Source organism: Camelus ferus, chromosome 2 (genome assembly GCF_009834535.1).
Source record: "Camelus ferus isolate YT-003-E chromosome 2, BCGSAC_Cfer_1.0, whole genome shotgun sequence".
NCBI lineage: Eukaryota > Metazoa > Chordata > Mammalia > Artiodactyla > Camelidae > Camelus > Camelus ferus.
This window is the reverse complement of record NC_045697.1, coordinates 66926338-66939048: the sequence shown is the minus strand read 5'-3', so window position 1 is coordinate 66939048 and position 12711 is coordinate 66926338. Positions and strand designations below refer to the sequence as shown.

Here is a 12711-nt window from a genome sequence, read left to right as displayed (position 1 = left end):
GATTTCACCCATGCTTACCTTTTCCTTCTGAAAATAGCAGTCCAAGGATTATGTATATGTGGCTTGGTCCAGAAATGGTATTTTGTATATATTTATGAACACACTCAATTAGATTATTACATTACTGCATCTGTTCCTATGGACTTTGGTTTTTAATCCCATTTGAAGTTTGGAGTCCCACATAGGGATATGTAAGAGTTCAAATCTGAATTTAGAATTAGTCCTTGCTGAGGATGGTTTATGCCACAGTAGACAAATTAGAAATTGCAATTTACAAATAAGAACTGCCTGGAATTGTGTCTGCATCAGTGAACTTCCTGACTTTGGGAAATTAAAATGTTACAGCAGTCTGCAAATTTAGCACTTTCTACTCATTAAAATATTTGCATGTCACCCAGCTCTTCTATTAATTCTCACGTACAGAGGAAGTGGCAGAAGTCTGTGTAAATTGTAGTGTGGACACACTGCATACCAGGGCCCCCGGGATCCCAGGTGCATTTAATATGAGGAAATAATTTACTTTAATATGAGGAAATAATTTACTTTCTTAACTTTAGCATGATGTGTTTATAACCACTGATAGGCATCTGAGAAGGTGCTAGTCAGTTTCCAGTGAAATTCTTGTCAACACAGCACTTTGATAGGAAACCATAATTATCAGTGTCAGACAGTGAGTGCTTTTATCTATAGTTTGAAAGAAGTTGATGTCATAGCTCTGTCTGTATAGTCCTGGATATTTGTCATGTCCCAGCTGGCAGATAAATATTCTGTCCGTGGACTTACTGCCCAACACAGTGCTCTGCTGTCTCCAGTATAATGAGTGTGGTTTGCTTTTGGTTTTTTCCTTTCTGGTAAAACATTTTCCTGCTTTTCAAAGCAGGGATGTGGTTAGGAAATTTAGCCCCCAGGAACCTGCTGAACACCTCTGCAGCCCCAAACAGATTCGTTTGAAAGGGCAAATGGCAAGGTCTTCAGCTTCCAGGATGCAAAGGAAACTCCGAGGGAATCGAAGTGTACTACCTTTCACAGCCACAGCAAAGCATGGACTCCTTCAAGATCACATAGAGGCAGGGCTGGGGCTTTCGCTTTTCTTTTTGCCTGAAGAAACCAGCAGATAGGGTGATGTACACTAGGAATCAGCCTCTGCTTCAGGACTCTTGTCACTTTACTTTTTCTATCAGATGTCTTTTCTGCTATGGATTTATTTATCAGTGCCTTTGGATTTAATAATTTATCCTCCTGCAAGAGCATTGATGGGGAGAGAATCTACTGCTTTGAAAACACTTGGGCAGCTTATCTGGGGGTTTGATTTTATTCAACTGTTGAGTTAAATTTCAGATGTTTATTCATCACCTACTGTGGGTCACGAGATAAGACTTTTATATCTGAGATGTTCATTCTCTGCTATTCATTTTCAGAAGGGTGTGGTTGTCAGTGTTCAGAATAGGGCTGTGAATCAGTTAATGAAGCAGGGCCGACTGTCCTGTGAAGGCTGGAGCACAAGTTACCACAGCAGTTTAGATAACTGATATCAGTGATAAGCAAATGGTCTTTTCAATTTTTGTTGTCATGTCCTAGGATTTATGTATTCATTTATTTGGAGTTCTTTAAGCTCTTGTCAATAAATAAACCCTCAGAAGAGTGGTAAATTATAATAAATGACCGTGAGTGTCTTTGACAGGCCTGACCTTTGACATCATTAGTGCTGTCCTGATGGGCTGGCTAGATAAGAACCAACCTAAAAGGAAAAAACCAAAATCTGGATGTGTTTGTTTTGAATGGCTCTTGAGGTTTTTAATAAGAACATTTGCATCAGACAAAATGTAATTGGGATGAGAAAAATACATATGTTGGCTTAGTGTAAGGTCATGGAGGGGTGAGGGGGGTGGACAGGAAAAAAAAAAAAAGACCAAGCAGCCAGGTCAAGGAGAGGGGAAAATCCATCAAGAACAGATTTCTCTAATGCTGGGATCATAAAAATGAGGACAGATCTTATGAAGTGGTATCTTGTACTTCAGATAGATAAATATACTAACAATAACCAAAAGCTTGAGAATTCAAAAACATGTACCTTTCTAGAATCCACTTAATGCTTTATAAACTATAGTTGAGTTATGTCATATTCATAACTTATGTACTATTCCCCATATGAGATATTCATTAATCCTCTATTTAATCCTAACAATATAAAACCTGTTTACATGTGTTAGGTCGTAGGTGCAGCTCCAGATTGAAATACAATGCATAAGCTTGAAGGCAAGCAGGAACACCTTATAAAACTCCACCTATCTCCCTTTTGACAACAAATTTGATAACTAAAGACAGACTTGATTCCCAGACCTCTACAGAAAGACTTTTCTTTTATGTATTCCTTAAATTTAGCTCAGTGGTTCTCAAACTTTGGAGGACGTAAAAATTACTGTATCATATATTTTAGTTTGAAAGAATTTCAGATAGAATTTTAATTTTATTCACTTTCCACCAAATACAGTGACTTAAGGCCCTGGCATTAGTTGCTTTGACTAGAATCTGTGTTTGGCAGGGCCAAACTGAAGTAAAATTGACCTGAGTTCAATTTAATAAAACTCAAAAAGTACAAAAAAAAAAACCTTACAAACAGAACTTTTGATATTCCCCTAATAATAGCTCTATCTTGGGAAGGAAGAATCCAAGGCCTAAAACTGAAACAGCCCACCCAACGCCCACAAGTTAGTGCAAGAGCCAATATATGAACCCAAATCTGTCTCATTTTGAAAAAAGCCTTTTTCACATGGGCTCTTGGATGCTGAAAGCAAGTAGTTGCCAGCTTTTATTGCTTTAAAACTTGACTTTCTTTTTATGTAGTGTCCCTCCAGTTATTGATGTTTATTCCTTTTTTCCTGTTGGCATCATTTTTGAGAGAAACAAAGCTTCTTTTTTAAATATTTCTATTGACAGCCGGGTTGTATGCCACATGCAGTGCGGTTATCGTGCATCGACAACTGCGTCATCCCAGCAGGCTCTCAAGTTACATTAGAGTAGAAATGCCCAAGCTTGGCTCCCGTCTTTGCTTACCCCACACTTGAAACAAAAGACACTGTTTGGAAGTTATTTTATTTAAGGGCAAAAGTCTCTCTGTTGTTTTAGTTTTCTCATGGATATCAATGATAATATTTCACATGGAGAGATATTTTCTAGTCTAAATAATTAGCATTACCTCATTCAATAACTGAATTGCAAATTAAGCCATGAACATAGCAAGCCTTTTCTGTTATTTCCTTGCCTCTCCTCACTTAAATATTTTCATTAATGTTGGACAGTACTTATAAGAAGGATAGACTGTAGCTCAAGAGCTGGGATCTGCCCCTCACGTTGCAGTTTCACCAGCTTTGTGATGTTAGGCAAGTCCTTTCATCCCTCTATGCCCCGTCTCCTCAGTCTGTATCTACAAAGGGATTATAACAGGGCATTCTAATCAAAGGTCTATTTTAACTCTAACATCCTGGGGGGCTGCGAGTTAGTAAGGACATAATCTTGGTTTTGAGGAATTTAAACCTGGCCAGTGATGCTCAGAAGTTCTAATATTTCTCACCTTGGCAAATTTGCTTGGTAACTTTTTCTATTAACATACTACTTATGGCACTAAAATAGTTTGAATTACCGTTTTAAAAACTTAATCATAAGATCATCATTTTGACTGTCGTCTGTTATTTGTAGCACATGAAAATTTAAAAGACCGGAAAAAATCAAAGCAGTTGGCGTTTATTGGGGAAATGAAGTTTTACATAGAGCTCCTGGCTTGTTCCTGAGATTTCCCAAATATAAACCCACTAAATAGGCTATGTTCAGGCATGTTATTGCGCAATTACGAGCCATATACTTAAGAATAACTTGGTCTTACTTAGTGCTGTATAAAACCAAGGAAAGCTCACTTTCCTTTTTAAAATATTCGGGCACGGGCTCTCATCTTTTATAACAGTTGGACATCAGCTGAAAAATATGGGCAAACCCCATCTCTAGTCTAAAGGATGACCTTGTGAAAATTAGAAAAAGTCATTCCTTCCTCAAGTCATTTAACCACCATCAGCCAGAGCATTATTATATTGACAGTCCAGATGTGTAGCCAACACAGATGTGCACGGGCCACCAGAGCTGGTCAGTGCAAACCCTGCACATTGTCAGCCTTACCGACGGGAGGATGGAAACCAAATTTGAGTCTCAACACTTTTCTTGACTGTAAACTATCATTTCCCATCTATGGGACGGATTTTCCTCATCTGAAAAAGGCTGAACTAGATAATCTCTTGAAAGGATGTTTTGAGCAATTATGACACGGCTTCCTAGCATAAGAAGCATTTCGCTATTTAGGAACAGCCTACTCTTGCTCTGGCTTTCAAACTGTTCATGCCTTCTCTAAACTTTCTCGCCACAGTCAGACTTCTTCCAATCTCTATTCTCAAATAAGAATCAGGAAAGTCTCCTATTTGAATAGGAAAACAATTCTTTTAAAATATTTTATAATATTTAGATTAAAAAAAAAAAAAAGGCACTGCTCTGTGTTGGTTTCCCCTAGTTGAAGTTGCTGAGGCTACTGTAGCCAGTGGGGGCATGTCCTGCTCCCTTCCCCAAGCTCTACACCTGTCAGCCCACAGATTGTGACTTTGAAAGTTATCAATGGAGGTACGTTTTGTTCCAGAGAGTTCTTCCATGGCAAGACTGTTCCTCCCATTGCAGGACATTCAGCATCCATGGTCCTCATTAAATTCCACAAACAACCCCCTAATCATTATGACAAACATTAGAAATGGCACCACCTCTGGTTGAGAAACCATTTTAGCATCTAGTTGCTCTCTGGCCCTGGAAATTTGCTTCTGAAACCTGCCACTGTATCTTTGCCAGAAGCCACAAAGGCCAGGAATAAACCTCTTTAAAAGGAGAAGGTGAAAGAGTATACAGTACTTAAGAGTGCATTGGTTGTGGCTTTTCAGAAAAACCGGGCTCCTTGTCTGTGTCATAACTAGGCAACCTGAAATTCAGATTTCCTATTCATTTTATTAAATAGTAGGCTGTGTCAACTCTACACATAAAATCTCTCAAGAGCCCAGTGTGCCTACAATGTGCATCATAGTGGTGTTGATGCAGTTGTCGTTTACTGATTGCTTGCAGTGTACCAGCACTTTACAAATCTCATTTATCCTTTCCACAGCTATATGGAAGTGAGTATTTATAATCCCTTACACAGATTAGAGAACTGATGCTTAGAGAAATGAAATAGTTTGACCAGGCTCTCATAGTGACAGGGCTAGGATTCAGACTAAAGTCCATGAGACTGAAAATCTCAGTTTCACTGCCTTGGCCAACAGCCGAGGTGCTTTTTCAATCGACCTGACTTTAAAGTAGTAAGAGAGTTAACTGGAATCTCTAACTTAGGAACTAGGCTGCTGATAGTGACACTAAAAACAATTATTTTGCACTGTGTTCTGCCAGAGATGTGATTTTTCATTATCGCTAGGACCACTCTCAGCAGGATCACCTCATTAGCTGAAGAAAATGTCCCCTGTGGTTCCGTGAGAGACAGATCAGGTGAAGTATGAAAACAAACTCTAGAAAGTGGTTCTGTGTTCCCCGCGTTTAGGGGATGGAGCAGTAATCCCCTTTTCTGATTCCCAGCTTCCTAAGTGGTGTTTTAGTTGTGTATTGCAGAAGTGTTTTGAAAAGGATGGAAAAAGTTTTACGGAGCTGCCTTCCAAAACTCTTTATCAGTGTTTCCATAACAGAGTAAATTGGGGTGTTGAACCATTGGTGAGTGTACTTAGTACTTACTTGTCTGTTTTGAATTTTCCCATGTTGGAAAATAACAGTTTGGCTAGATTACTCACTGTTGGCTACAAGGAATAACTAATAAGTGAGGTGTTTTTTTTTTTAATTTTAAAATAACCTCAAATGCAACACTCTGTTAAGTATATTGATACACCTATTGATAGATATCCCCCAGGCTATGTTTCATAGATACTATCCATAAAATCCTGTCACTTCACTCCCTTGCTTCTCCATTATCTGTAGAGAAACCAAAGTGATCTTTTCAAAATTACATTCACTCACAGGATTTGCATTTTATTTAGAATAACATTGAATGCCTCCTCATGGACCGTCATGCCTGCGTGATCTGCCTGCTGCTCATCGCCCTGAGCCCACCTCCTCCCTCTCTCCTCTCACTCCCTACCCTCTAAGGGCTCTGGTTTCATGTCAGGACTTTTGCATCCACTGTCCCTCTTCAGGGAGCATTGTTTCCTCTAGATCTTTACTTGCTTGATTCTTTCTCATTATACAAGCTTCAGTTTAAATTTCATTTCAACAGGAGATTCTTCCCTGATTCCCTAAGTTGGTCATTATTTTATCTCTATCACATTATATTCTTTTGTTTTACTTTCCAAAAGGACGCATTTGAAATGACCTTCATTATTTTGTTTATTTTCTGTTAAACAGGAATGAAAGCAGTGACTTTTCCCATCTCTTTTGTCATTGTACCCCTACGCCTAGAATAGAACCCAGGGGTAATAGGGTTCAGGAGTACTTCTTAGGTGAATGAATGAATGAATGGATGAATGAATGGATTCCAGTTCTGTGCCTGAGAATAATAAGTCTCAGATGAATACCATAAGGCACAGAAGTATTTATTGAGTGGTCCAGATGTACATAAACATGGGAAAGTAGAGATTAAACATGAAAACATTATCAGCTTCCTCTTTATTATTCCTTGGTTTGTCTGTCAAGAATAGGAACTCTGCTGGGAAGTGGAGATGAAAGCCAGGGAAGACCCAGAACTGCTTTACAGGGTGAAGTTTCGGCCCGTGCTGTGTCTCTGGAGACAGGCTTCTCCCTTTGTCAGTTCCAGCTCTTCTTCTTCCTCCTACAGGCCCACTCTGATTCTTACCAAAATTTTCAGGGTGAACATCAGACCATCCCTAAATCCTCATTTCTAGGCCCTCCCGCCTTCAAAAAAATAAATCTTAGACATCCCTCTATTTAACATCATCCCTACAACAGTGACATCAATTATCTGGTCTCCTGTGCTAGCAGTGAAATTATATTGTCTTAAGTCTTTGGGTTTCAAAAATAAATAACCTTTTTTTCTTGTGCTTGTATATGTCCCAGATGTCCTTTTATTGAGTTCACAGAATACAAATGGAAAAAGGTTATTACCAGACAGAAGTGTTTAAAAATGAAAATCAAACCTAATACATGGACTCAGACAACTGGAATAAGGAATATAATATTTATAAAACTGAGTAGGAGGTTGCAATCATTGCTCTAAAATAAAGCATTAAAAATTAATTCAGAGCAAACCTGTCTGTGCTATAGCAAACCTCTCTTTCATTAAGGTAGCACTGCATGTTTCTCTAGAATTAGTTCCCTCAAAATAGGTAAATAGCTTTTAAGAACTGTGTGTTCTACAAAGTACAGAAGATCTACCTGAGGCATGATTTAGAGTTACCTTTAGTATCATTACAGACCTTTAATTTTGAAACAATTAACAGTTGCAGTTTCTCTACGTTTTTTGCTCTTGAGTATTGCTAGGAAAGTTTAACTCACGCAGTTCTTACTCATCTTCATTTGATTAATCCAGATGGTGCTGTTATCATTTGATTAATTCATGTGTTGTAGAATATTAAATATTAGGAAACGGTGGGTGCTAGTTATGTCATACTTGAAATTCTTCCCTAGATTTTCATTTCAAAAAATTTACGTTCCACATTTTTTAAATGTTTTCTGCTGATTTTTTACTTCACATTTATTGCTATTTTTTTTTTTGTTATTGTCATCATCAGTCATTCTCATCATTATGTTTCCTACCTTGGAATACACTAAAAAGAAAGGAAAATAAAACTGCTGGTGTTATTTCTGCATTTACTATTGGGATGAGCTTTTTATTTTGCCCGATTTACACTATTCCTCTGAGGCCCTAAAATAAATAACCTTATAACCTCTAGGTGCTATTGATTTTTGAATGATTTAAAATAAAAAGCATCCAGTTTCCATTGCATTGACAAACTGCTTGGTCCCTGGGCAAAACCTATTGGATTCCTGTTAAATGGAGAGGCAAAAAACAAACAAAAATCCAAAAAGTAGATGTGAGACGGAGGGAGGAGAGGTGGTCTTGCTCAGCTCAGTAAATGGGTGTTTAACCTTTGACCAATGACGACAGGTCTTCTTTGGTTCTGTTAGACTGAGAGCAAGCTGTTATGATTAAATAAAAGAGAAAAAAACTGTTTAGAGCCTTACTGAATGTGTCCTGGGAATTAAAGCATATGGCGGGGATAAGGAAAAAAGATTTTCCTTATGCTAATGACCCTTGATGTCTGAAATAAATTAGATCCATTAGAGTTTATGCTCAATAAAAGAAAGACTTTAAGCACTCCAAAGTTAGTGACTCGAGACCAGTTTTTGCTCTGAAATTCAATCTGCCTACTTATTAATTCTTAGTGAGGCTCCAGAGCAGACAGGAGATTCAGAATCATAATTCTGTACTGAACCAGAATTTTAAAGGACCTAGGTTTCTTCTCCTTTTATTTTAATTAAACCATTTTTCATGCTTCTTGTTTTGTTTCCCTCATTAATTTGATTTTGTTCCCATTTTTGTTTCATTTTTTGTTTCTTTTCAAGGTTTCATTTATCCTATTTCAACTGAACAGAGAACCCAGAATGAATATGGATTTTCTTGTAAGTTTGATGTTTGGTTTTTATGTTGCTGAATAATCATTTAACGTTATTGCCCCCAGTTCAAGTTTACCTTTCTTTGCATCACAGATGTACACGCAGGAAAAAGGCACCTAATATATTCTAACATGAAAAACAAATTAGATTTTCACTGCTGAAGAGAAGAAAGGGTTATTTCAAGTCTCTGCCAGCTTTAAAATCTATCAGTTTACTGTTCAAAGCTTGAATCCCAGTAGCTGACAAAACACTTCATGAAATATGCTGATCTAAATAAAGGGCAGAGTTCAAATGCTAAAAAGTAAAGAATTGAGAAAATGCACATCTATTGAATTAGAAATCATGAATGTTGTGTAAGTAATTACAGCCTGGTAAAGTAAAGCATTAAGGATTTAGATACAGTATTCTGATCAGAGTTCAGAATGCAGCTGTAGGGCCTCAAATAAAACCCAGTGGCAAAGTGAAGTCAGCACTTTGAAAGCAGTGCTTACATAACCAGAGGGTTTGGTATGGCACTGGTTTTCCAAAAAGATCTGTCAATGTTGACTTGATTGATGTGAAAACAGATATTCTGGAAACTTTGAGAAAGACAATCATTTAAAAAGAAAAAAGATTCTTTCACATATAGTACATTTAAACACAAAATACTAAAAGAGATGAAGGGATTTCCCATAGGGAATTCTTTTGTACTGTCGCTGTATTGAAGGTACACGACTTGAGAGCATGGGTGATCACATGGGCTGCTGGCAAGCCAAGGGATGCACCATTGCACCAGAAAAATCATGTGGCTGTGAGTCTTAAGAGAAAGTAGTGGCTCCTTAACTCTTGGGAGGTCATCATGGGACCTACAAATCTGAAAATTCTTTCCCTACAAAATGTACACGTATGAAGTTGAGCATAAAAAAGCTGTTCTTGACCATCTGAAGTATCAGTTTAATCACCTTTTACGGTGAGCAGAACAGCTTTGGTTAACTTTGCTGACAATTTTTGTCCATTACAGAAAACTAAACCCAGAGACTTAAAGATGTCTGTGGGATTCAGGAAAGATTTAATTGTGTTAGTTTGTTTTGTTTTAATTGTCAGCTTCTATTATCATTTGCCATTGGATTAAAACCTGTTTGAGGGGAGGGTATAGCTCAAGAGGTAGAGCTCATGCTTAGCATGCATGACATCTTAGATTCAATCCCCAGTACCTCCATTAAAAAAAATTAATAAAATAAACCTAATTACTTCCCCCTAAAAAACTAAAAAAAAAAAAAAAAAAAGCATGTTCTATGCCACTAAGGCAACGTACAACTTTTACAGGAATTTTCTTCTTGCTTTACCCAGAGACAGCCCTCCCCAGCTGACCTTGCACTGCATTAATCAAATGCTTAATTGCCTTTTGGGGGTAGTCTGACCTTTCTGATCATTGAACCAGGCCTTTATCTTACTCAGTACACCATAGAGCTATTTTTTTTATTCCAGTAATGAGTAGCTCAAGTGTAAATCTCTGACAAGAAACCGTGAGAAGCTCAGGGTTCTCAGAGGTAATACTGAATCTGTAGCAAAAGCCTGGCGTTATCAGCATTAACCTCTGCTCCCCAGATCTGAGTCTTCTGAAAGTACACCTTTCAAACTCAACATGTTTGCTCCCAATGTTTATTTGCTTGGTTCCGCCATTCCCACCCACCCCTTCACTGATTTAGGGGAAAGTGAGAAGAGTGCTCTGGAAAGTAATTTTGTGACTTGGAGTGATACTTAGAAAAATATTCTGGTTCAATAAATACACAGAGTCAGAACCTGCCAGGTATTTCTAACAGAGTGTTTATGTTTATCTTTTTAAAGAACTGTCAGTGAATTCATAGCTGCCTCCCAAACTTTTCCACCTGAAATTAGTAATAAACTTTTTTTCCTTGTGGGTTGGGATGGTTTTAGCTCCAGTTTCTTTTTATGCCTTGTAATAAGTGGTCTGTTATGGTGCCCAATTTAAGACAGATTAGTGACTAGATAGATGCAGAGTGAGAAAGGAAAAGAAATCAGAGATAATTTTCCACTGAAAGGCCACAGTTGCTTTATATAGCTTTTGAAATAGATTTGAAATTAACCTATAAAAAAGGCAATAAATGTCTGAAAAAATTATAGCAATACATATGTGTACTGTGGGAAATTTCTCTAACCAGTTAATCCAATGTCTCCTCCTTCCCTTTAGCTGCTCCTGATTCAGATGATGTTGCTCTGTATGTTGGCATTGTGATAGCTGTGATAGTTTGCCTGGCCATTTCTGTAGTTGTGGCTCTCTTTGTGTATCGGAAAAATCATCGTGACTTTGAGTCTGACATCATTGACTCTTCCGCACTCAACGGAGGCTTTCAGCCTGTGAACATCAAGGCAGCAAGGCAAGGTCAGTTGACACTGCCCTTCACACTTGGACTTATGCATATAAGCAGCCTCCTTATGTGTCTTCAGAATCAATGAAAACACCCAGTTCAGCTGGACTGTAAGTTCCATGAAGGCAGGGATTTTGGTCTATTTTGTTGGTTACTTGTTAACTTCATTCACATAACAAATTAAAGTTGACAGGGTGCATAAGTCGTTTTTTCCTTCTCTAACAGGTTTCTCAAGTCATACTTTTTAAGTACACAGATTGGTTGATTGATCTCTTGAGTCTTTTTCCTTTTGACAAGGCATCTTGTATTGCTATGAATACAGTGGTCTACAGATGAACCCCAAACCAGTATAGACAAGAGAAATTATTACCTATAGTCACCTAATAAGGATCCCCATCTATGAATACAGTCTGTTGAAATAGCTAAATACCTTAGAAGCAATAAATAGATTTCAAGGCAGAATATAGAATGAACATATCTATTTATTTGTGGCCAATAATAGAACAGATCCTAGCTCTCTAGTTGCCTTGTGTTCAGCAGTGTTAGTCTGTCCAGCTGTAATATGTGTTGAGTTGCTTTGCTGTTGGTTCAGAAAGTGTCAGGGGAAGTCTGACTAATGTAAGTTGCCTGAATGAAGAACGCAACTGGACGTCCTTTCTCTTTCTGACTCAGATCTCCTGGCGGTACCCCCAGACCTCACATCAGCTGCAGCCATGTACAGAGGACCTGTCTATGCCTTGCATGATGTCTCGGACAAAATCCCAATGACCAACTCTCCAATCCTGGATCCACTGCCTAACCTGAAAATCAAAGTGTACAATACCTCAGGTGCTGTCACACCCCAGGATGACCTCTGTGAGTTTGCATCAAAGCTGTCCCCTCAGATGACCCAATCCTTGTTGGAGAATGAGGCCCTCAACCTGAAGAATCAGAGTCTAGCAAGGCAGACAGACCCATCCTGCACTGCGTTTGGCACCTTCAACTCCCTTGGGGGTCACCTTATTGTTCCCAATTCAGGTAATTCCTAAAGGTTTTTACATTGCAGAGATAGAGCTTGAAAACATATTCTTGTACCAAAATCTTTTTTGTTTGTCTTCATTAGGCCTGAAAAGTTAAATGTAGCCTATCTAAACCAAATCTACTTTCGATGTAAACTAAACATTACTGCAGACAAAATCAGCAAAACCACTTATCTTCTTCCAGCCAACTCTGAGAATACTTCCTCTAGAAATATTATACTCACAACTTTCTGCCAAGGCATTGTTTAGAACTGCCATTGACTTTCCTTTTAATAGGACTTCAGAAGGCAGCATTAAGACACAAGCCCTCACTGTTGTCATCACACTTTAAAAGAAAAAATTAATTAGAAAACATATCAGCTGGTTCAGTTCCAACTCCTACAGGAAGCAATACTTCAGAATACTAATCTTTAGATGATCAGAGGACATAACGGACACCCAGTCTTCACTTATTAATTTAACTCTTTATTACAGTCTTCAGTCTCAAGGTATTTATAAGGTACTCACTCCTACTTCTGATATATCTATCCAGAATCACAACTTCACCAGGTTTCTTTTGTATTATTACTCAGTTTTCAGTTTATTTAGTTGTCTGCTTCTAGAGAATAAGCCCCATAAAGCTCTTAAAT

At 38.1% G+C, this 12711-nt stretch overlaps 1 protein-coding gene across 2 annotated transcripts in view; it reads left to right on the top strand.

Annotated features, from left to right (window-relative positions):
* UNC5C (unc-5 netrin receptor C) overlaps positions 1-12711 on the top strand; it is a 339287-nt gene that overhangs the window by 287340 nt on the left and 39236 nt on the right. The window contains exons 8-10 of one of the 2 annotated variants that reach the window (XM_006192261.3): positions 8644-8700; positions 10886-11077; positions 11736-12080. In XM_006192261.3, the coding sequence (XP_006192323.1) occupies positions 8644-8700; positions 10886-11077; positions 11736-12080 (594 nt within the window). The remainder of the gene's footprint in view (positions 1-8643; positions 8701-10885; positions 11078-11735; positions 12081-12711) is intronic. The other variant, XM_006192262.3, reaches the window with a different exon arrangement.